General features: G+C 38.8%; 4 protein-coding genes across 6 annotated transcripts in view; 2 read left to right on the top strand and 2 right to left on the bottom strand.

The window, feature by feature from the left end:
* The window catches only part of pio (piopio), a 63302-nt gene extending 53938 nt beyond the window's left edge, over nucleotides 1-9364 (bottom strand). The window contains exons 1-2 of the mRNA XM_066741413.1: nucleotides 8584-9364; nucleotides 4361-4398 (exon numbers count right to left, since the gene is read on the bottom strand). Coding sequence (XP_066597510.1) covers nucleotides 4361-4396 — 36 coding nt within the window. The 5' untranslated portion in view covers nucleotides 4397-4398; nucleotides 8584-9364. The remainder of the gene's footprint in view (nucleotides 1-4360; nucleotides 4399-8583) is intronic.
* Nucleotides 9365-9940: 576 nt separating this feature from the next.
* MTPAP (mitochondrial poly(A) polymerase) lies at nucleotides 9941-12420 on the top strand. The gene is made up of 7 exons (XM_066741534.1): nucleotides 9941-10118; nucleotides 10308-10477; nucleotides 10537-10764; nucleotides 10829-11038; nucleotides 11128-11339; nucleotides 11403-11626; nucleotides 11706-12420. The coding sequence occupies exons 1-7, from the start codon at nucleotides 9950-9952 to the stop codon at nucleotides 12191-12193; spliced, it is 1701 nt and encodes a 566-aa protein (XP_066597631.1). The 5' UTR covers nucleotides 9941-9949; the 3' UTR covers nucleotides 12194-12420.
* A 12-nt stretch (nucleotides 12421-12432) lies between these two features.
* On the bottom strand, nucleotides 12433-21119 carry LOC136782237 (RING finger protein 207-like). Of its 2 annotated transcripts, XM_066741528.1 has the most exons (10): nucleotides 20117-21119; nucleotides 18787-19003; nucleotides 17777-17925; nucleotides 17077-17471; nucleotides 16572-16961; nucleotides 16036-16380; nucleotides 15522-15810; nucleotides 15076-15447; nucleotides 14488-14750; nucleotides 12433-14412 (listed from the first exon to the last, which is right to left on the bottom strand). In XM_066741528.1, the coding sequence occupies exons 2-10, from the start codon at nucleotides 18978-18980 to the stop codon at nucleotides 14191-14193; spliced, it is 2619 nt and encodes an 872-aa protein (XP_066597625.1). In that variant the 5' UTR covers nucleotides 18981-19003; nucleotides 20117-21119; the 3' UTR covers nucleotides 12433-14190. The 2 variants fall into 2 exon arrangements, with proteins under 2 accessions (XP_066597625.1, XP_066597624.1); XM_066741527.1 differs by having other exon boundaries at nucleotides 12433-14750.
* A 946-nt stretch (nucleotides 21120-22065) lies between these two features.
* PrBP (Prenyl-binding protein) lies at nucleotides 22066-23202 on the top strand. 2 transcript variants are annotated; one of them, XM_066741537.1, is made up of 4 exons: nucleotides 22066-22416; nucleotides 22496-22646; nucleotides 22715-22972; nucleotides 23062-23202. In XM_066741537.1, the coding sequence occupies exons 2-4, from the start codon at nucleotides 22591-22593 to the stop codon at nucleotides 23141-23143; spliced, it is 396 nt and encodes a 131-aa protein (XP_066597634.1). In that variant the 5' UTR covers nucleotides 22066-22416; nucleotides 22496-22590; the 3' UTR covers nucleotides 23144-23202. The 2 variants fall into 2 exon arrangements, with proteins under 2 accessions (XP_066597634.1, XP_066597633.1); XM_066741536.1 differs by having other exon boundaries at nucleotides 22070-22426; nucleotides 22584-22646.
* The last annotated feature ends 419 nt before the right edge of the window (nucleotides 23203-23621 follow it).

Raw genomic sequence — 23621 nt, forward strand, 5'->3', positions numbered from 1 at the left:
AGCTGATACTCGAGTGTAGGACGAACCTTCCATTTTAATTTTAACACATTGTTGCATCGAATTGATATATAGGAATTTATTCATTTTATTTTATTAAAAATGGCTACTGATCTTTCCATGGTAAAATATCGCGTTAAATTGAAGCGCGTGGGAAGCCACATCAATGTTAAACGTATCTCCAATGATTTTCTATACGCGGCGTTCAGAAATGTTTGTTAAGATAGCTGAACGTGCCTTTCTTGTATCGTTGAATGAAGCAACTAAGATGGATTTCTATTAATGTATAATAAAGGTTGTGTCTCGAATGCTTCTATATGCTATTTAGAAATTATTGATAATCCTCTTGAATATTGAATTAAGCTTTTGTGTATAGAGGGACGTATGAATAGTCAAATTTAGAAATTCATTAAACGTTGATTTTATCATGGAATATATCTCAATGAGTAATTTCTAATTTGATTTTAACTGTGACTATATATATCCTGTGATCTTGGAGCAAAAAGATTGTGCCACAAATACACTGTGGTACTTTCACCTTACACGTATGTACCAATAATGCACCGTCGCTATGTCCGTGTGTGCCTCCCCACTGCGTTCTATTCTTTTGTAAACAAGCCATTGTTCCTAATGATAAACTCTTACATCTAAGAAAAAACTACGAAATTCCCTACCCAGGTTAATTCTCCCGCAAAGACAAAGTGTCTTATAAATATTTATTTATTGTCTCTCTATCCAAACATGCATTTGTATTTTATTGCCCCTTTCTAATTTCACCTAATTATTTATATACTCAAATAATTTTTTTATCGGTTTCGGACAAATATCGTTGTACCGAACGATGTTCACGGTACATTCTCGGAACGTTCCTAGAATGTTCCTAGCGTACTTATGCTATAGGGGATTCACGATCTTATTAATATATATTATAAAAAAAATAGGAAAAAATTTGTCTTGCTATTTTGCAATTTAAATTTATTAAAGTAAGAGGATCCCCTCGAAGCAAATATTCTTGATTGAATTATGGTTTTCCGTTGGTCGTGCAAACAGAAAACTTATGGTCCGTTAATCAAACATCTTAGTGGTGCCTTTTCAAATATTACGCTAGGCGCCTTTACACGAGTTATGTTTGCCCCAAAGTGCATTGTCCTTTGTTCCGGTAAAACGTACGGGTGAGCTCGTGAATTTCAACGAGTCGTAACGAAAAATAAACTATCCCAGCGAGAACCGCGCTAAAACTACCAAATTAAAAAAAAAACTCCACTTACCATTTTATTCTCTAGCAAAAGAATGAATCAAAGGAAACTAGAAAAGAGACCAATCAAAATTGAAGAATACACGCATCCAAACAAGACGCGATCTCTCGGTCGAACGTTTTAATAGGATATAATAGCGCCGGAGAGTCGGAGTCGGTTTCAATTAAAATATGTAGAGACGAAAGAGAATTGAGATATATCCTGCAAGAGTTTATTTTGCATCGAGCGATAAGGATCCGTTGGAGAGCGAGCGAGGTTAATTTCAGCGTACAAGAGGGTGGGGGGGGGGGGGGAGGGGGGAGGGGAGGCTTTGAAGTTGTCGATAAAAATAAGCAAGATCGAACCAAGTGGAAGTACGAGTTTGTTTTGAAGTTGACGACGGTTGAGAGTGTGCGCAGGTGGAAAGGCTGTCTCGCGTATGTGTGTGTGTGTGTGTGGGAGGAGCAAGCGCAAAGGAATGGTTTAATTTCTCGTTTTGAATAGCACCGCGTGAAAGCCGTGCTCGAGGGATTATCGGGCCGAAACGGAGATTTTCGATCGGTGCGTTGGACTTTTGCTTTTGCCACGACACGTAAGAGTGCATTTAGAGTGCTCGACTTCCGGTTCGGGGAGTCCCCGCCGCGTGCCGTAAGAGATCCGCCGCAGTGAAACGTGTGTGAAAAGCTGCGCGCGGGGCTCCAGCTTTTCGATACTTGGAGAACGAGATCCTGCTCCGCGATACTCGAAAGAACGCCGAGTAAAAGTGGGCGTGGCTGTTCCGAACGGATTGTCTTTCCTTCTCTCCTGTATAAACACCAACACGCGCAGAATCGAGTGTTCGCGTGTGTGTATACGTGTGGAGAAACAAACGCACACGCGTAACGTTTATTTATGTGATCTCGCAACGTTCACCGCGTGCACAACTCTCTGGCTCCTTCGCGCTCTCGCTATTTTGCAGACATTTTTTTCAGACGCCCTAACCTTGATTTTGACCAATAGCGCAGCGCTAAACTGGAACCGGATGTCTTCGGAGCGACGATAGATTTTTTACGATCGAGTTGTGTACTTTCGTTGGGTCCAGAGGGACCGTCGAGATAGCGAGTCTCTGCCGAGGGACGACGTTCCGGGAACGTTCCGAAAATGTTCCTGGCTGGCGTCGCGTCGCGATGTAGCGCCCAAAACACGTTTCTGGAACGTTACGCGTCACGCGGGATTCCGCTCGTTTTCAGACACTCTCGGTCTTACATTGCGATGCAAACAAACGGTATAATTGCATGGGAGAAATTGCTTTGAGGATGATTTCGGGTTAAGGTTAGGTAACAAAGTGGGACAACGCTCGCGAGTGCGTTGCTTGCGGGCTGCCCCCGAAGGTGTCACCGGGCTAAAGCGACAATAGCGGAGAAGTTGGTGAGAGAACGGCATTTTCCTGGCAGAGACTCCCGCGTTTACCGCTGTTAACTCATCGAAAGCCAGTAATTTCAACCTTGCGTAATCCTATAATAATTGGTAATTACGTTTAAACTTGTCGCTTAGGCGTTTCAATCTCCCCCGATTCGTTCCTCTGACCCCGTGGAGAATAAAAACTTTACTTCTCTCGCGTTCCACGTTCACTGCACGGTGTAACGCCGTTTGTAAACACTAAATTGAGATTTCGGTTGAACGTAACTCGATCAGCAGGCCCCTCGTGCTCTGCGCTCTTTTTAATTAGATTTTTCTAAACAACTGGGCTATATATTATTAAATAATTACGCGCACAGTGCGACTCGGAATAATTTGTAGCGTTATTACGCGATTGCTTTGTAACGTTGTGCGTATCGTGACGTAAAGCGTGATGAAAATACTTTCGAATTTATTAAAAGCTGCTTTGCGCGTGGCGCCATTAAAAGTAGTTCGCTGATTAATTTTAACGACTCGTTATTCGTGTAAATTGCGATAAGCAAACTGCTGGCTTTAACGAAGATTTTTATTGAAGATTTTCTTGTGTATCTTATATAGGTAAACAATGGTAGTACATATAAACCAGCGGCGCGTTTCCTTCTAGTATATCATTACCGAACGCCTCGGTCGCGACCGCGATTGGCATTCACGATCTGCGATTACGTTAAAAACACAATGGTAGAATTACGCCAGTTTTATCCTACGGCTGTCGCAAAACTTTTAAGCTGCGAAACTCGTAGTAAAATTTAAATCGCGCCAATAAAATCTTAACAGCCACCACCACCACCACCCCCCCCCCTTTCACAACTCTCCAAGAACTTTTCTCTCGCTGAATTTCTCGCTCCCAGATAAAACCCGGTAGATTGAATTATTTGCAGATTTATCTCTTCTTCTTTGTCTCGCGAGTACCCACCGTCGTCGGAACACGCGGAGTAACCGGAAGTGAGGCAATTTATCAGAATTTCACCAGCTGCACTAAAGGAAATTCGCGTTATTCTGAAGAAAACTCGTATAGATTTTTCAATGTCCGTGTTTTACTAGCTTAAAAGTTGTTTGAAAGCTGTTTAGTGAGTCTCGCAATCAATTTGATAAATATCGCGGATTTAAAGTGACGTAAAGGTCAATCATTATATATATATATTTTTGCTATTTTATGTTTTTCAAAATAATCGTTTTTTCTCGCACAATTGGGATGGACGGCGCGCTGGTTCAATGTTGGTGAGAATCGGCCCAAGAATTATTATGTAATATTTCGACATTCTCACTAGCCACGCGTGTTTCTGGTACACACACGTTGGGAGAAAGTACGCGTGTGGTGGGCTCGCCGTGACGCTTCGAACGAGACCCCAAACGAAAGTGAAACCAAACGTCCAAATTAGATTTGGTCATTTTTTATCAAACCAGACTGTGTACCGTGCGTCCAACAAATAATTGTTACTATACTCGGTGCGTTTTTCAAGTTTTTTATTAACATTTGTGGCAATTTTTCTTTTGCTCGACATTATATAATTAATTTGTTCGTAATTGATGTATTTATTTAAAAAAAATTGTAACGACTGCAGGAAATTGGTAACTATATAATACTTTAGGTGTGGTGAATGGTGCTTGATTACAGGATTAGGATAGGATAGTAATTGAGAAAATGAGGACGTGCAAGAAATTTTAGTGAATCAAAAAATGGTTTTACTCACCGATAAAATCGTAAGCACGACCCCTCGCCAGTCCATGGCTAAAATAAAAGAGAAAGTCTTATTAATAACTGGGTCGAACGCCCATAAGTACGATCATCTGTGCAAACATTGTTCTGACACGTGGGAAATTGACGCGTTTGTCCAAAATTCGCTACTTTTTCTTTATATTAACTTGACATAGCTTCAAGCTTCCATGCTCATTCAGTCTTTCGTAAGCTTCAAACTGTTGATATTCAAACACTCGCTTAGTCAGTCATCTTGCTATAACAATGAAATTATTCGTCTCGTTTATATTAACCACACCAAGAAGAAAAAAAAATGATAGTCCAATGAATAAGTGCGTCCAAACGTTTAATTACAGCATCGGCCAATGGTCTTTAAGAAATTTTAATGATTATCCCAATGAAGAAAAATAAAATTATTAAAAATTAAACAAACTCGAGTCTCTGTGTACACTTTTGATACTTCTTGTGCAGACCGTCCGTGAACGAATCACAAAACTAGTCGAAATCTGGTCCCTTGGTGCACACGATGAAACGATTGTTTAAAATTAATTGCTAAATCAGTCCTAATTGCTATTAATAAATAATTGCAACTTTGTAACACTGCCATTGTAACGGAGGAAATATTTCCTTGAATTGGCAAAGTACTTCGTTAAAGTCTCTCGAGCCAAAAAATGCTGCAGTCGTTGATTTAATATAGAGTTGTCTAGGCTGTTCCACTTATTGTAATAGGTCCTTGAGATTGGTCATCAATAATAACGCACCAATAACACTCGCTGCACTGTCGTAACAATATCCAATATTACTTCAAAGCAACAAAGAGTTTTTTCAAGCGATCCAATCAATTCTTGCAACTCTACAGCAACTAACACAGTACCAACAACCTTCCCATATCCAAATTCTATGGAAGAATGGGAATTGATTAACGTGAAAGGAAAAAGCTTCGAGAACTTTTTAGCACTGGAGTGACAACATTCTCAATGGGTGTCTGAGATTGGTCATCAATAATATATAGTACCGATAACTCTGCACACTGCACTATCACAATAATAATGACAATAGTCTTGGAAGCAACAAAGAGTTCTTAAAAGTGTCCAAAAGTGATGTTCAAAGTTGATATACAAACCAACTCTTACCACTCTACAGCATTATTTCTCATTGTACACATATAGATACTCCAACAACCTCGGCACAACGAAATTCTGTAAAAGAAGCGGAAGTGGTCGCAAGATCGTACACCGATACAAAAGCTTGAAAAACTTTTTGGTGCTCTGGAGTATTCCAACTAGCAAAGATTACAGCTTCGGCTGATAATGTTTGCCAGTGAAGTAGCGAAGTTTCTTTTGCGAACGACCTTGTCGAAAGGAACGGATCGTTTCCGAGCGTGTTCGCAGAGGATTCTTCGTGTGGCCAGGAAAAAGCTGCTGAAGCGATCGAGGGTTAAGGCCGGTGCTCCAAGTTAAGCGATGTTTTCATCGAGGATAGTACGGTATATACACGAAGAGGAGGCTGGCACCGAGAAAGCGAGCGCTGCCTGGACAACAACGTTCACTTTTAAGAATACCGAACGTTGCTCGTAACAAACTTAGAATGGACCATCGGCTTAAGCAAGCCGACGCCATTTTCCCTCTCTTCCCTCCAGTGTTAATTTTAAGATGACTTTTTCCAACACAGTTGGATGCTCTCTAATAATAACGCGCGATGCTACCACATCACGAGCACCGAGAACACTGAGCATCTTTTTCCCATAACAGGGCCGCACCTATTCTTCAGGTCTTCAGGACCGTAACAACGTGGTCCCTCGTTACTATCTCACGTGACCATGCAGAGTCTCTATTTCTTATCACATAGGAATCTACCGTAACGATTGTTTTTCCTTAATTCCAATTTATTTCGCAATTCTACGACGACTCTCAGTCTCCTGCAGTTTTTCTCGTTGAAAATTATATAGATTTCTGATCAATTTTTGTACGAGCATTATTCGCATGCATTTGATAACATTTTCAGCCCTTTTCGAATAGGTGAATAGCAATCGACTATATATTCTTCTATAGTCGGATGTTATAATTGCATTGGAAAACTTTGTTCCTTTGCTCCTGCCATTGAAGCTTGAGCTCAATGAGTCATTGTTAAAGTTTTAGTACAGCCATTATCATATGCAAGGTCAGGTGCTTCAAAACTGCTGGTACTACGGGTGACTCTGTGGTTGTATGGGTGTGTTTAGGTGTTTTTTCGACACCGGAAGTTGCTGTCACGCTACCAGGTGATTTATATATACGATCTCGGAGTGTACGAGGGAACCATGGGTGACTGTGAGACAGTGCAGGATAGCCTGGACTAATGGAATGAAAGGGAATAAAATGAAACTTCACCTTTCAACCATGGCCAGGAGTAAATCAAATATGAATTACAGAGTGTATCAACATTCGGCCGCTTCCCCGAGGGTTGCACTGCACAACTATTAATTTTTGGATCGTGCCTTATATCATTAATGATCAACTACATTGAATATTTTAAACCTTTTATTTAATAATATCTATTCATTTTTATTACAATAAATGTGGCACTGAGTTTGCTTATGCAAAAATCTAGTGTGGGATTATTAACGCCTATAGGAGAACACGTGACATACAATTGGTCATGGGACGAAACCATCCCAGGCGTTGAGGTCTCTCTGTGGAGACTTCAACGACCGCATGTGTCGAATTCTCCAATAAACACTACACTTTATACCAGAAATTTTTCTTGAGGTATTTCCAGCTGGAGCAATAATGGCGTTCAAGTAAAAAGTCCATATAGCGAAAGGAGGATGGAGCTTGAGAAAAAGACGGAAAGTCAACGAGAGACGTTAATTACTATATAGAGAAGGAGATTGGAATGAGTATCGAGTGTGTAATGATAGAAATTGTTTTTTCAGCAAACATGCTATATAAGTGTAGCCAATCGCGTGGGTAGTTGGGATTAATAGCAGCAAATCGCCGGATGTGTTACGCTGAACTTAATAGTCGTTTTAATAATGTTAAGTTATGCAAGGAAAATGAACCCAAGGAGACTAGGCACCGATTGGAAAATTGAGTGTGATGTCCGCCACTTTGGGATGGGATATATCCTCGCTTGCTCTTCGTGGGCGAGTCTTAACCAAATATGCAAGCGTCAAGGATGTCATTCTTACCCACGTTACTTCTATTCATCGCTTCACCCTAGCAGAGTTGCGAAAACACTCAACGCTGCCTCAAGAAAGCGAAGGCACTTTCGTCATTTTCCACTTGGACCGGTCTCCATCCCATCTATGCATCTTAAATCTTCATTTTCTCAACCAATTCGCATTCAGCTTCCTCCTTCAAACAAATTTTCTTCCATACACTTCGATGTAAAGAAGATTTTAACTTTTACCATCCATTTTAATACCTTCTATCATTATTACCCTGTGAGAAACTATCTTTGATCCGTATTTCTCCTCCAGCTATGTTTGCCAATAGCTTTCATTTTTCAATTTCGAATTTTATTATATGTAAAATTCCACCCACGCCGATGAGATACGTAAGCATCGTAGAATTTCACTGGGAGGGAGAAATGGCGTCATCCAAGATGCTTCGTGATCCTCACGATCCGATAGGGAATGCTATATATTTTATTGTTCATTGCACTTATTTGTCTAGCTGCAAGCCACAAAAGGTCCAAAGAGTATTCCCATTATCAAGCACACACACACACACACACACACACATTTCACGTTTAACCATTTCTATTCAATGTCAATGTCCATACTTCAACTCGGTTTCTTTCTTTCTTCGCCATTCTTTGTTACGTTTCTTTACCAAATTCCCTTCTTCCACACCTATATATTCCCTACTTTTCAAGTTGAAAACACTTTTGGAACAAATTTTGAACAAACGCGACTCACCACGCTAACAGATGATCGTTGTACATAAATACATTGTGACGAATCTTGCAAAAGACAGTTTTACACCTTAAAATGATATACTATTTATCATAAAAGAATGCACACGCTTTCAGCCATTTGACAATTGTCATTTTTTAACGAAATAATATGGTCATACAATACTATTTCACATTGATCTTTATTCGTCTTCACAAGCGTAATATATTTAATAGAAACACGAAATATTCGCGCAAAACTTCATCTACTAGAATTTGGTTTTATGGATACACTTTGGCATAGTGCATTCTCTGTTTATAAACAATATACAAGATACTCACTTGCAGAGCGCTTGGTTTTCCGGGAAACGAAGAATAATTCCAATGGCACTGAGGATCCAGGCGTTCGAAGAAAACAAAAACAAAAAACTCACTTTCCGCGATATGCTCCAGCAAGGAACGACTCACCATGCACGGCTACCTGACTACATACACAAAATTTTCATCGCGTCCTCGTCGGCCAAACAATTCTGATCCTTTCGCACCACGACATTCCACAAGCCTGAATCTTTTCCCGACTCTCCGTTCTTTTCCTCCGTTTATCTTATTTATTCTCTCGTTCCTTTATTCCACTAGTCGCAAATTCCACAATGGCCAAAAACCGGTTTTTTCCGCAGTCCTCAGGTCCGTGACGAATTTTGGCGGCCGCGCATCGCGCACGCCCCGTGAAATTCGTTGTAGGATCGAATTTCACGGAAAATCGAACATTCGACGACCGGTACTCGTCTGATCTTTCAATAATCAGCCGATAGAGCAAACCCTTTTACCGGCCGACATATTGATAGCTTTCTTTCGAAAAATCTTATCGTTCCGGAATGAATTTCACTCATGAAACACGGTAAGATTTGTTAATTCGCGTGATAGTAAACGAACAGAGCAGAACTGCACTTTGACACTTTCTCGTTTTTACTTGATAGAATTTTATTACTAAACTTTAATAATTGGATGAGATTACTATTCGTTTTCGAACACCTGTTAAGAGTTGGTAGATCGTGGAGAGCCGAAAAAAAAAGATCCCGCTCCGCGCAAAGTTCAGGACTGGACTGTGTGAGCTCACCATGAGAATGCGCTTGCTGAGCTGAAGCTATTCGAATAATTTCGAATCCGCTACCTTCACGGCGCGCGCGCTGCTTAAGAAGGCATTGGAGGGGGACGTGACAAAACCTAACTACCAATCATGAAAGCTAGTTTTAGAGACTCTGACAGTTCACTTTTATTGTAAATATACGAGTTAATTCGTTCGCAATAATAATGATTAAACCTGAAGATTAAGATCGAATAATTTATTTTTAATTTTGGTCGTATTTTACTAGTCTTTAAAAAATTAATTTAAATCATTACCATAGAAAATGTTAATCCCTACTGAGTTTTCACAATGCATGTGATAATGGATATCATATTTACTGTACATTCGTTAATTCATTTCAATTTTTGTAATCTAACATATTTTAAAATGTAAGTTATTCATATTGTTGATAAGTAGGATTTTTGCTTTGCAGTCCAAAAGGCGACATCTGCACTTACAAATTGGCAACGTCTTCGACATCAGCACACCACTGGCGACACCAGCGTCCAATCACCATATTAAGAATAAGCATGCATGCATGCTGCACATGCATGCTTGGTTTGGAAGTTTTGGAGTTTAAAAATGGCACTGTTCTGTTGGGCGAAAACAAATATAATTTTACCAATAAATTATAATGTTTTTAAATTGAATTCAGAAAAAGTAAATATATGTTGGAAATGCTATTTTTACTTACAGTCAAAAAGATTACTGTCATCGAAAATAACTGACAACAAAAAGAAACTAAGCAATGGTATAACCTCTATTCTAAACTGTTTATAAAGTTTAAACCTTTTTACCGTAGGCAATGTATAAATTTATAAGTAAAATAATCATAATTAATGTTTTCCTGTTATATTTATCATTACTCAATTATATTTATAATATATTGTTCTAATACAAAGTGTGAAGTCTAACCTATGATACTTGAAAAATACTTTAGGTAATCCAAAGTTTTCATCACTGAAAAATATCGTAAAAGAGAGGAGATCAGAAGCTAGTAAGAGTATGATAGTACATGTCAATTCTATACATTCTTACTTAGATCTTTACAATTATTGTAATTCATTTGGAGATGTTCTTGGAATGCATCATTTTTCGATGGAACAAAAGGTTGCTTTTACTACAATTTAACATAATATATTTTTAATTATCATTTTTATTTTTAACAGCATTATATTCTCGTGGAATTCCATAATGCATCTGCTCTAAATTTTGCATTATCCAAATCAATATTTCAAGAAAATGTTATACCTGTGAAATCACCTGTATTATGGTTTCGTAAAGATACAAGGAAATTTGTATCTGGTAATGTTTCTTCAGTACCATTAATAATTGAAAATGGTACATTAGTACCACATGATTCAACTATATGTAGGGGATTGATAAAACAATCATCTGTAAGTTATTTTATAGATATTATAAAGCTATGATTTTAAACTATTTATGTCCTACCTCTTTTAGGTTTCTGAACAAATGATTTATCTTTATGAAATATTAAAACTCAATGACTTAGAAAAAAGATTAAGATTTTTAATAGCTTACCAGATTGAGCAGATTGTGTCTGGAATATTTAATAATGTCTCTGTTAAACCTTTTGGTTCTACTATAAGTGGATTTGGACTTAGAAATTGTGATCTGGACCTTGCTCTGCAATTTCAAAAACCTTTAAAGGTATGAAGACACCTGAATTAAATTGGACTCTTACAGCTACTGATAAATGAGGAATTATACAAATGGTGATTTAATTTTATTTAATTCAGGATAAATATAACAACAGACTTGTTTTTTCTGGGAAAATGATTAAAGAAGGTAGAGTACAGGTGCAAGATTTCCTACTTGTAATGGCAGATATAATGCAGCATTTTATGCCTGGTATTAAAAATGTAAAAAAAACACTGTTCGCACGTGTGCCTATTATTCAATTCGAATATTCTTATACCTGTGTAGACTGTGATCTTAGTATGACCAATATGTAAGTTTGCTAAGCTAATTTCGCCTTTCTTTACTGTATTATAATAGTATAAACATTTCGCAGGACAGCGCTATACATGTCTGAACTTTTGTACATATTAGGTGAAATAGATAGTAGAGTAAGGCCTTTAGTATTTACAGTCCGTAAATGGGCGGAAAAGCAAGATTTAACAAAGCAGCTAACGCCTTCGGCCCGTATAACAAATTATTCTTTGACTCTGCTAGTTTTATTTTTTCTACAACAGAAATATATTTTGCCAAGTATTGATTATTTAAAAAGAAGTGCAGGTAAGATGAAATTTTTTTTTATAATTTAAAACAAAAAGCATCGGTTGAAAAAGTACTATATATAGCAATTATTTTGCAGAGGAAAAGGATTATGTTCTCGTAGACGATTGTGTAGACTGCACCTTCCTTCGGGATATAACAAAATTACCTCCCATGTATAAAGATAATCAAAATGATTCGGATAAAAAAACGCTGGAGGATTTGCTTCTAGAATTTTTTGAATTCTATTCGACATTTGACTTTCATAATAAAGCGATTTCTTTGAACAAAGGCGAAACCATAAAGAAGCCAGATAATTGGCCTATGTACATATGCAATCCATTAGAAAGATCTTTAAACGTTACCAAAAATGTTAATCAAGCGGAAGTAGCACGATTACAGCAGTTTTCTCAAAACGCATTATCAAACTTTAAGAATAATAAACTTTCAAAATCTTGGGGAATCGCACAATTGCTAAACTTTAACGATTGCAGCAATTTGGATCATTCGACTGACGCTATAGATATTCAGGATTTATTTGATGAAGGAAACAAGAAAAACTCTAAGACGAAAAACATTGTAAAATAGTAGTGAAATTTAAGCATTTGCCGAAGGAATACGAAAACTTTTATACAAAATTGAATTTTTATAGCCGCAATACTTGTAAATATGAGATATAAGAGAGTGAAGAGAGCATTAGCAGAAATCACTAAAGAAATCTTTTTTTATTATCTTATATATATCCTGTTATCTCTGAATAGGAGAATATATGTAAATGTATAAAAATTGTAATAAATGTAAGTAAGAATGAAGGTGTAGATATCGTGTACTTTTTAATTTCATATATTTGAATGCACCAGCGATTTGACATTGGATACATACTTACAACATATAATTAACGTATTAATATTTGCATTGTTCATTCACGACTAAATATCGTAAACTTCGTAACTTTGAGTAATATTTGTAACGATAATCGTGCGAATAACGCATCTGTTTACCGCAGTAGGAGCACATGCGTAAAATTAGGCTTTTCTCGTGATAGTTCTGAAATAATTTATGACTGGCAGTGTCGTTTCACTAACTGACTTTTCAGGCCAATTGAGCTGTGCGAGCCTCATCATTCAAACGAGTTCTGCTTATGGACCGATAGGCAAACAATTGACATTGTCAATAATGCACAATCTCTTTAAAAACATATCCTCGAATATCACGTTCAATGTGATTTCGCGCTATTCCTCAGAAATATTATCATTAAGTGAATATATCTACCCCTCGCTTTTAATGTATTGTCACTTATCCGAATATTTCATTGAACGATTACAGTTTTGAAATTAAAAATTAAACAAGTGTATTGTGATAATTAATTGTGCTACTCGAGGACGTTCTCCACTAATTCTAATCAAGGCTCTAAAATCGACTGACTGGTCGAGTTCAACAATAAGATTACCGGGATAACGCGTAGTAGCTTAAAACTTTTTCCACGAGTCCTTCGAATTGGCAGCTTTCGGCGTTTTCGATTATCAATTAAGGCTTTTAAAGCATCCACAAAAAGTCGTTTCGAACACGTTTAGGCTTGACCCTATGGTGTGATACACAAGTCTTGGAGTCGGACAGCGTTATGCAGACTTTTACATCTAGAAAATCATTTCTAATTTTACATACGCTATCTAAATGTTTTTACAAAGCCTAGCATTAATTACTAAAATTCGCCAAAAAGTCGAATTTCACTAGAATTACTTTCGTCGCTTTCTCAAATCATTTCTCAAAACTTATGTGCATCATCCCCTTCGAGAATTATTATCTCTCTTTATTCTATCGTGTTAATTACTGAAACTAAAATATTATTATTTAATGAAGATTTTCCCATAATATATAATCAATGTGATATCATTGATGTTGCAGATAACTGAGGGGACTGATTTAGCAGTCACAAAAATATTAAACAAAACATTCCTGGAACAATAAGGATTCGTGCATACACAATGCTGTTGAGGATGAGGAAGACCATCAAAAATGCGATGGCCAAAAACGTACAAAAGTTATCGAAAGCTGGTCATGATTGAGAAAGAATGAGAATATGAGCAGTCTTTGGTGAAAGAAGTAAAATACAAAATTGGATAAAAAGAGCACTCGTCGAAAGTTGCTTCCATCGACGTTCTCTGTAAAATTTGGTGACCCTGGTTCTCCTTAGCGATTAAAATCTTCGTTATTAGATGGACGAAATTCAACGCCCACTCTGTGTCTTCCTCTTCTTTCTTTGCGCATTAACGTATATTTATCATTATTACTATTAGTAATAGAAGAACTTTCTGAGCTTTTTTTTAACGATTAATATCTTGAGAAAAGTTAAGCAAGCCTCTTCGCCACGGTTACCAATGAAACATGATCGACTGTATGAATTTTAAACTTCCAGGAGGCAAAAGGTTCCCAAGGACCAAAGACGAGGATGGGATGATTCTTGGAGTCACGGAGGACTATTGGCAGTGAACGCGATGAAGGATCAAGTGGCGAGGTTATTGGTCAAGGAGCAAAGAGGCTCGGTACTAACGAGGGTCGTCCAGTTAAACTGGACCAAGGAAGGACTAGTTGGTTTTGCTCTTGCGATGGTGTCGATGATGATGAAGATGATGATGTCTGAGTTGGGATCTGGTCTCCTGGACTGCAGCAACCAGAGTTCGTACAGCCTCCTCGTGGCCCTCGAAGCTGTCCGCCTTCTTCAGCTGGCCCAAGGACGAGCCCCTCTCGGTCTCCCCAGGTCCACGTTTGCTCTTGGGCCTCGGGAAGGTCTCCCAGGATCGCTGCTTCTGCACGAGAGACGTCGGAGTCGGTCCGATCAAAAGTACCAGGGTTTTCCTCGGATCCTTCCCCGATTGACCTACCGTCCCCTCGGCGATGCTGGACCTTCGACTTCCGGACCCCGTCGTGCTAAGGCTGTCGCAGCTTGCTCGACGACGATGACGTTGATCCGACTTCCCCTCGCGATAGAAAACCTCCTCCGAGTCGCTGTGCGGGTACACCTTACCACCCTTCAATCCAGGTCCCTCCTCCTGAGGTACCGGATGTACTTGCGCCTGGACCCTCTTCTTAGCCTCGCCCATACTGGAGGCCTCCGATATTCTCTGATAGTCCCCTTCGTCTCCTGCTGCAACCAAATCACGTCTTAACCCAATTTATGTGCATCAGTAAATCTACAAAATGTGTTAAAATGTGCCAATAACTGATATACAGAAAATTATAATCTTATTAGTCTTGTCTTCGAACAAGAACTCTGTCTTGGAGAACGTTCGCAAAGGAATAGTAAAATTTTGGAGAACATTGTACATTAAGGATGGTATTGAACGTTACGTATGATCTCTGGGTGAGTCCTGAAATAGATCTGTCGTGTGCTGGAAGTTATCAAGGTATATTTATTCTCGTCAAAGTTTCAGGTGTCTCGAGAACCCCGGAAGTGGAGTTACGTCTCTTACCAGGATGAGTTTGTTGAGCATCGTTGGACTGGTCGAGGGCCTCTGCAGAATTGTCAGCTCCGCTGCCCTTCAAGGAACGGTATAGCGACCTGACCTTGCTCGCCGAGGAGTGTCCTGGCGGTGTTTTCGGCTTGGAACCATCCGGAGACTTCCGTGACCTTCGACCTTGGCTCCGGTCGCGTCCTTCGTCGCGCCCTGGTGACTTTTTCCGGTCCTCCTTAGTCCAGGCTTTTTCTATCAGCTGACTAAGAACGCCACGCTTCGGATCCGAGGATTTTGCTGTGCCATAGACCACGATATTACCGTGAGAGTCCAAAACTGCTCCGACGTCACCGGAAGGCGTGCGACAACGCGTGGGCATCTCCTTTGATTCTACAGTCAATTGGGTCGAGAGATTCGAAAGGCGTTATTTTTTTTCTCTTGTCAAATAGTTTTAATTATTATACCCTTCATGTACAGTGCATTGTCAGCACTGGGGGTGGCTGTACGTGCATGGCGGCAAGTGTCCTTGGTGGGGGCGGAAGTTGGCGCTTGCTGCGGTGGTTCCTGCATCTGCAAACGTGCCAAACGATCCAGCAACGCCTGCAAATGTTGATTGCTGGCTGCGTCCGACGAGGCAGTTCCCATTTCACCAGCATTCATTCCAGCTGAGAACGATTTCACGAATGGCTCCAATTGCTGGGCCAATGTCTGCAGTTGCTTCACCTCTCCTCTCAATGACAGAATATCGTTCATCTATGTGCATTTAATGTATGAATTAATTTCCTGCTTTATAAAACGTTTATCTATATGATTTTAGCATGATAAATTTGAGTGGAAAACAAACGGATCGTCAAGTAAATAATTGTATTGTTCAGTAATATGAGTAATTTAAAAGTAAATGAATTAAATATTGTTGTATTGAAAATGGAACAATTAATTTTTAGATGGAGGCTCCAGTCAATTTTGAAGATATCAAACCTGAGAGTGGAAGATCTCCTTCTCGATGTGGATCCTGCAGAGTTGTTCCTCCCACAGACCATCGAAGACGTTCCTGAGTCTCTCCAGCTCGATTTGGTGGTGCTCCAACTGTTGCTCCAGGATTCTGCAGTCCCTGGCTACATGCTCGTAGCGAGTTCCCAATGGAGGAGTATTGGCACGCCTCAAAAGGGCCACGTCCCTGTGGAGCTCACCTAAACGCTCCTTCACAGTTATCAATTGTTGACTCAATTCCTTCAGCTGATTATCGAAGGTCCTGCAGTGATTTGAAAATGGACCGACTTCCGTAGTCTTCTGTGGCTGGAGCCTTTGAGCCATCTTACTACTCTGTTTTTTTAAACAATATTTTACAATTAAAGAATTTCTACATATATACTAATATTGTTTAATTTTTCAGAAAATCATTATTCTTGACCAAAGTGAAGCTGATGAACAAAGGAATAACAGCATCAAGTAAATCTTGATATAGAAATTATAAATAATACAGGAAATTTAGTATAAAAGTAAAATGAAAATACCTGAATAACCGGTGGTTCCTGAGGAGGCATATTATGAGTTTGATCATAAAAAGGATCCTTCGGTATCTGGGATTGACTGACGAAAGGATGAAGAGCACGCGCAAAGTCACCCCTGTAGTTGGTCTTCAGATGAGCAGTTACCAAGGGTGGCCTTGAGGGATGACCCAGTTGGGCGACCCTGCTGAGTCGCTCCAGCATCGGATGTGCCAGCTCCAAAAATTGATATTTCGTTGCGCCACTGGTGAACGCTGTGCACAGCATCAGGTGCATCTGCAAGACCGGAAGTGCGGATCCCAAGGACAAAAGCTGGCTCCTTACCATTCGCTCTTTTGTCTCGAATTGCCGCTGCAAATCTTGAAGAACCGACGAGTGCGTTTTCGTGATGGCTTCCTACAATTGCCCATCATTGATTTTACTAAAATTCCTAAGTCAATTTATTTATCGTTTTCTTCGACTTTCAAACGACTTTCGGTTAAGATAGAAAAGAGCTTCAAAATGTATTTACCTGCATGCCTTGACAAAACGAGTTGAGGGCACGTTTCTCAGATTCCAAACTGTGTCTGAGCTCGTCCAATTGGGATTTGAGGGCGAGGACCCCGTCGCGCACTCCAGCTTGGAGTTCGCAAATGGAGTTGGCTGCTCTCTCCATTTTTTTGGACGCCTGCTGCCAGGCGTTGTCAATGTCAATGCAGTGCATCCTGGCGTCAGCTGGGGTGTCCCTCAAGCACGTTGCGCACAGCATACATTTTGCACTCTGGCTATACATGATGAACTGTTCCCCGTGGCTCGGGCACCTACGCTGTGTGTCCTTGGCACACTTGCTCATGTGAACCACCTCGTGCATCGAGAACATCTTGGCCCGATGCGTGTTCTCGCGACATTGCGTGCACAGTGCTTGCCCTGTATTCCCCAATTCTCTCCTTTCATTCAATTGTTTAAAAGCTCCACGAAGAGCCTTAATTATAAAGTGTACTATACACGGTAATCTTTGAAAATTTGTCAAAACAGAATATTTTGTCATTCTCTTAAATTTTCTTTTTACTCGTTAACATTGTTTTTTTATTATATTGAATTTTAAACGTCTGTAAGCTTCTTCAGGGTTTTTACAAATAATTGCAAGAGTCTCTTAGGGTTTATTTACGAGTCTTTTGAATTGAATTTTAGAATATTGAGAGGGTCGGCAAAGTGTAATTTAAATATCTTACCACAAGTTGTGCAAAAGTACATTGTGTTCTTGTCCCGTTTGTCACAATTGGCGCAAGGTGGATTTTCAGAGTTGGCCAACTCGACCAGCTGTCGAATCAGCTGATCGGCTGGTGGCAGTTGTGCCCCATCCTTCAGTTGAGTCTGTTGCCTAAAATGAAATTTGACCACGTCTTTGGTTTCAATCTTCCTCCTTCAAACCCTCTTTTCTGTCACTCTACCAACTATAAACAAGCTCATCAATCAATCTACTTTCCTCGTTATTCCACTAGTCAAACAACTGAACATTTGTGCCAATGGAATAAAACTTTTCTATCCAAATAAAAACTTCATTCTTTCCATCAATCAAAGTAATTTATCTTTTAAAAGTTACAATCATTTATTTATGTTTTATTTGTTTCAGACGAGGATAAATGGGAAAGTTATAAAGTTGAATCTGAAAGCTTCCAGTTCTGCTATGGAAAGATGATGCAGAAAAATATTGAAGAGTAAATAATATTGGTGTTTGAGATAGAAGAGTGTGTTTTGAGTGAGAATGGTAGAAAGGGGGACGTTTCGAGTTGGTGGGCTTTCTGGAAGCCAACAGGCATCAAAAGATGCAATCTCGTGCTGGTGAATGGGTACTTGCAATCGGATAGCAAACAATAAGATCAGCAGACAATGAGACAGACACATTGAACCGAGTTGCCATGCAACAAGCAGCTCGATCAGTCATCGGCCAAGGCCTGTTTGCCTACCACTAAGCCCCATCTACAATCTGCTTACGCTGTTATTGTCAAATCCATCTCCCACCCCAAATCCCTTAAATGCTATCGAAAAATCATTTTCACCAAGCAAATTTATTTCACCGTTAATCATCATTCGTTCAAAGGTCCTCTTAAAACTAGAAATTGGCTCGTTAAATTTTATAATTGAGTAATTTTTGGAAAAGGCAGAAAATGATCGAGACACAGAAATGAGGACTTTGGAGGCATCGGTTGAAAGGATTTCATATACGAAATTGCCTGATTACCCGCAGATGTGGCAGGTAATTTTGCCATCAAGGTGGGATCCACGAAGGCAGCGAGCGCAAAAAGTGTGAAAACAGGAGAGCAAGCAGGGTTCCTGGAAGTAATCGTGGCAGATTCCGCAGAGCAGTGGGTTTCTAGGGCCCCCGCCAACCCCTCCATCCTCCCCGATTCCATCCGTCGTTCCCGAACCAGCCATCCTCCACTCCCCGATCTCAGCACCTGCAAAAAAAATCAAGAATTTTCGCTTGAAACTCCATTTGCCTTGAAAAAAAGTCTCAATCAGCTGAATTTCCTTAAACCCCAGTGGAACAGCTCGATCATAGCCAGCCGGAATTTTATTGATTCGCGTATTGCGATACTCCCCCTCCCCTCTCCCCCAACCGGAGCAACGATTTTAATTAACTATCGCGAGCGTTGACTTTTCTACGAAAATAAACAAAACCACCCCTCCCGACCCGTGAGCAAGTGTAGTGCTTCAAATAACCGTGCGAGACACCGAGGTAAAAATAAGTGGAAGATCCCGACCGTGGTCAGACAAGACGTTATCGATCAATCTCAACAAGTTTTCTTCTTCCTATATATATAAAACTGTCTTCTCTCATCTTGTAACAAATGAGTGCAAAGAGTGTAAATTGCAATGACGTATGATGTATATCGATAAATGTATAATAATAATAATGACACGGTGAAAATCGCACAAGAAATTGCATCGACGCCAACATAAAAATTGCAGGATGTTTACGTGCAATTGAATCTCAGCTGGTCGATCAATTACATCACTAGAAACTGATGTGCGTCCACGGGACTCTCAAACTTCGCTTTAAAAAACAGTCAATAAACGAGAAACAACGTGGTAAAAAGCCAAGAAACTTTAACAGCCCCAAGAACCACTAGAATATCACAGTCGTTCGTTAAAAACATGTCAACGATCGTCCAATTGTTGCTTCCGGAGGAAACACTTAAATTTATTTTAAAAATGTTTCAAAATAACAAATTACACCAGTTTATTTATCAATCGAGTACACGAGTGGAATAAAACAGCTTAAAGAAGGCAATATTGAGAAAAAAGGGGAAATGTTGAAAATAAATCAGACAGGATGGCAGGAGATGAGATAAAGGAATAGGGAGACACAAGTTGGAGTATTTAGAGGAGGTATTAACGATTTTACAGGAGAAACGAAACTGACGAAACGTGACGAGATTGCAAGGGGTGAAATCTTCCACTTGTACAGAAAGGGAGGGGTAAGGGTAAGCAAAAACTTTAAAGAGAGAACGAGAGACGATATTTGTTATACGGAAGCGTTGCGTGAGAAAGCAGGGATGTAAGTGTACCTGTGGCAGAGTGGTCGAGTCACACGTAGTTTTCTTGCCAAATGCATGTGACAAAGTTGACAGGCATGCATGGCCCAGTTTGGGATTTGCAGGAGGCTGCGAGGAGATTGCGCGAGAAGGCCAGGCAGCACATCTGGTTCCTCGGGGTCCGTACGGCCTTGAAGGGAGTCGGAGGCCTTCTTCTTGCAGGCAACACTCGTCGAGCGAAAAGATTGTTTACCGCAATGGCCTCATCGACTCGTACTGACGTAGCGAACGGCCCCTTTACGCCTGACGATTTCTCTGACGTCACCAAGGCGTCCACCGACTTCCCTCGATTCTCCCCACCCTTCCCCCACCACCCCCTGCGCAAACTCCACGGTGCCCAGGGATGGCTTCAAACGTGCAGCTCGTTTACGTAATACTTGTGCGTTGCAGGAAGCTGCAAGCTTCCCTCCACATGGAACCAATATCTCTCTATATACGAACAATCTGTGTCTCACCCCTTGTCACCAGTAACGTAAACAACCTCCGAGAACCCCAAAACGAGCCTCGTTAAATCCATCCCCACCTCCCTTTTTTTTACGAAATACCACTCGTTGCTATTTCACTCGACCTTGTAATTTTTTTACTTTTGTCGTAAATAAATTTCTTCATTGTATTTTGGACTATTATTTTGTTAATTTGAAAATTTTTGTTATTGCGATTATTTTGATGAAATACTATATGGTTTTATTCCTGTTTTTATTCGTAGGCTGATTTTTCAAGCATAACTAGTTTTTTGGGGATTTAAATTGGTCTTTTGTTGTGGCAGGGCCGTCTAATCCTGTACTTTTCCCTTTGTATATTTATGATGTATTCGTTTTTCAAGAGTAATTTTTTTTTCTAATTTAATGGTAAGAATTTTCTTCAGTTTTACTCTGCGAGCTTCTTTTATGGGTATGAAAGAGGAAAAATCTAGGCTCTTTTTTCGCTTTTGTATGATATTTCTGAGGAATGCAATTGCATTAAAGTGCAATTTAACTGCGAGGCGTCGAGACCCCTCTTTCCCTCAATACCTGCACTTCCGGTTCTGATTTCTTTCAACAGATTTCTTTTCAAAAACTCTCCCTCTATACCCAAACCATTGTGACTCGTGTGAAAAAAGCATCTCCAATTTATAGTTAACGCACTACAATGTTAATCACTTCATTTAGATTCTCAACGAAGCTTTTGCTACAATGTGATTTATTACGACAAAGAGGAATCGTTCTTTAATTGACTTTATTTGGCACAATTGTTTGCTTTGATCGTGATTTTACCTTGTTTTCTTGTTTCTTTTATCGGAATTATTTAAGTAATATCAGTAACCTTAAATAATCTTTTTTTATATGTATAATTAGTCCGCCACTTGAATTTAAATACTATCAGAAGCCGAAGAGAGTCGAACTGACCCGATATAAGGTACCGACCATTTGAATCATGGAAATTTTTATGTGGCCTAAATAGTTATAGTACACTGAATACATTTATCATACAAAAAAGTATAAGAGTTAAAAATAAATAATGAAAAACTTGTATAATATCTTTACATGAAGATAATAATTTATAATAGTCACGGTTAAATGGTCGTATTGACTGACGTCATTTGAAATTAAGAGTTTCCTGAAATTTACAGTTTGTGTAACGTAAACTATTGTATGCAGGGTGATAATGCACGTGTGGAACAATTTAAAAACAGAATATATCATTAAATATAAACGTTTTTTTTTTGTAAACGAACATTTGATCTCCTAATTGTTATCAACAAAATATTTGACCTAATTTAAAAAATGAGGTTACATATTAATACTTTAAATTAGTTGAGTAAGAATATATATATATAGTATATTTTACTTTCTTATTTTTTCTACAAACTACAGTATTTTTACATATTAGAAGTGCGTTCTTAAAAGATTAATTAAAATGCTTTAATTCATAAAATTCCTATATCGTTCTTAGAAGAAATGAGATAAGCACACTGCTGAACGCCTATTATTTAAAATTTAAACAAAATTAACTTCGTCATAGCTGTCTATTACAGAGAGTAAGATAATTCGTAAAATTGTGCGAAAACTTGTCTTCCAATAAACAGAGATCAATCAAAATACTACAAATTGCTCTGATATCTATATAGAGTTATGTCTTATATCAGTTATATCCTGCAAGGACTGCAGGTACCTTTAGATTTTGGCTGCACGTCACTCTATTACACCCTGTAGATTTCAAGAGCCTTTTGATTAGAGTACCGTCTGTCATCATAAATGAGAACATGCCGTCTCGTGCTGAAGATATTTTAAAAGGTTTTCAAGTGTATCCTTTGACAGTATTAATATTATTTACGTTCTTATCGAACATTAACAAGTTTATGGCGATTTGTAGGTCATACTCATATGTCAAAATTCGAAAAAAATAACGATTAATTACCGAATTTTTTACATGATATTTTTCTTAAATTAAAAATTTATAGTAATTGGATGAATTTGAGGGATGCTGATGGAGGAAAAATTTTATGGCAAGGCAACGAGGACTTGTAAGTGTTGCAAAATTTTCCTAACCTCAAAATCTCAAAGTACGCTTACATGTAAATTATATTTTTAGATCTGTCCCTATCGTAGAGCATGAAGCACGTGTTCCCAAAAAGATTTTACGATGTCGAGCAGTATCAAGAGAGATTAATTTTAGCTCTGTGGAGCCAATGGAAAGGTTTAGACTAGAGCAAAAAGTATTATTTAAAGGGCGATGCTTAGAAGAATGGTTCTTTGAGTTTGGCTTTGTTATTCCTAATAGTACAAATACATGGCAGAGTTTAATTCAAGCTGCTCCAGAAAGCCAGATGATGCCAGCGAATATACTCAAGTAAGTTTTCCTAATATTCATTCGTTTTCAATACCAAGTAAAAAAAAACATTTAAGATAATCAATACGATATACTTTCTTTACTGACAGTGGCAATGTTGTAATAGAAACCAAATTTTTTGATGATGATTTATTGGTTTCCACCAGTCGTGTTCGTCTCTTCTATGTGTAACTGTGCGTCCACTTGGTCCTTATCATTCCGTACCCTGGGACCAAAGGCTGTAAGGTATATAATAATCTAGGACAATTAATACAAATTATAACTTTGACATTTGCTTTTTGCTCTTGCAACAAAGCAATGCACGCAGAAAATGCGAATCAAAGCAAAAGGTATTATAACTTCAAATCAATTACACAAATATCTTATTTAAATGAGTTTTTTTCTATCTTCGCGAGCAATATCAGACCACAGAAACAGAAAGGCTGCACCCTAAGTTGTTATTTATTTATAAACTAAGTATAGGCACAATGAATGTTGTATGTATTGTAATATGCTACACTAATTAATAAAGTTAAGATACAACAAATTGTTGTAGCTTAATTTATTTAATTAATTTTTGCAAATCATAAGTCTTGTGAAAAAATTGAAGGTACAATAGTAATAGTCTTAAGCAACAAAACTTCGTTATTACCAACAGGATTTTTTATAT

The sequence above is a fragment of the Prorops nasuta genome, unplaced genomic scaffold, assembly GCF_024137725.1.
Source record: "Prorops nasuta isolate Cenicafe-Biocafe unplaced genomic scaffold, Cenicafe_Pnas_1.2 PNAS00025, whole genome shotgun sequence".
NCBI lineage: Eukaryota > Metazoa > Arthropoda > Insecta > Hymenoptera > Bethylidae > Prorops > Prorops nasuta.

What these genes read in the sequence shown, in the direction of transcription:
- LOC136782237 (XM_066741527.1), bottom strand. Translation starts at nt 18,980, where the DNA reads ATGGCTGGTTCGGGAACGACGGATGGAATCGGGGAGGATGGAGGGGTT. An exon ending in ATTACCTGCCACATCTGCGG is followed by an intron (nt 17,926 to 18,786) that starts GTAATCAGGCAA and finishes ATTTCATTTTAG; the next exon opens with GCAACAGACTCAACTGAAGG. An exon ending in CAATGCACTGTACATGAAGG is followed by an intron (nt 15,448 to 15,521) that starts GTATAATAATTA and finishes AATTGACTGTAG; the next exon opens with AATCAAAGGAGATGCCCACG.
- MTPAP (XM_066741534.1), top strand. Translation starts at nt 9,950, where the DNA reads ATGGCACTGTTCTGTTGGGCGAAAACAAATATAATTTTACCAATAAAT. An exon ending in GATTGATAAAACAATCATCT is followed by an intron (nt 10,765 to 10,828) that starts GTAAGTTATTTT and finishes TACCTCTTTTAG; the next exon opens with GTTTCTGAACAAATGATTTA. An exon ending in AATTTCAAAAACCTTTAAAG is followed by an intron (nt 11,039 to 11,127) that starts GTATGAAGACAC and finishes TATTTAATTCAG; the next exon opens with GATAAATATAACAACAGACT.
- PrBP (XM_066741536.1), top strand. Translation starts at nt 22,386, where the DNA reads ATGCCGTCTCGTGCTGAAGATATTTTAAAAGGTTTTCAAGT. An exon ending in TGGCAAGGCAACGAGGACTT is followed by an intron (nt 22,647 to 22,714) that starts GTAAGTGTTGCA and finishes TTATATTTTTAG; the next exon opens with ATCTGTCCCTATCGTAGAGC. An exon ending in ATGCCAGCGAATATACTCAA is followed by an intron (nt 22,973 to 23,061) that starts GTAAGTTTTCCT and finishes CTTTACTGACAG; the next exon opens with TGGCAATGTTGTAATAGAAA.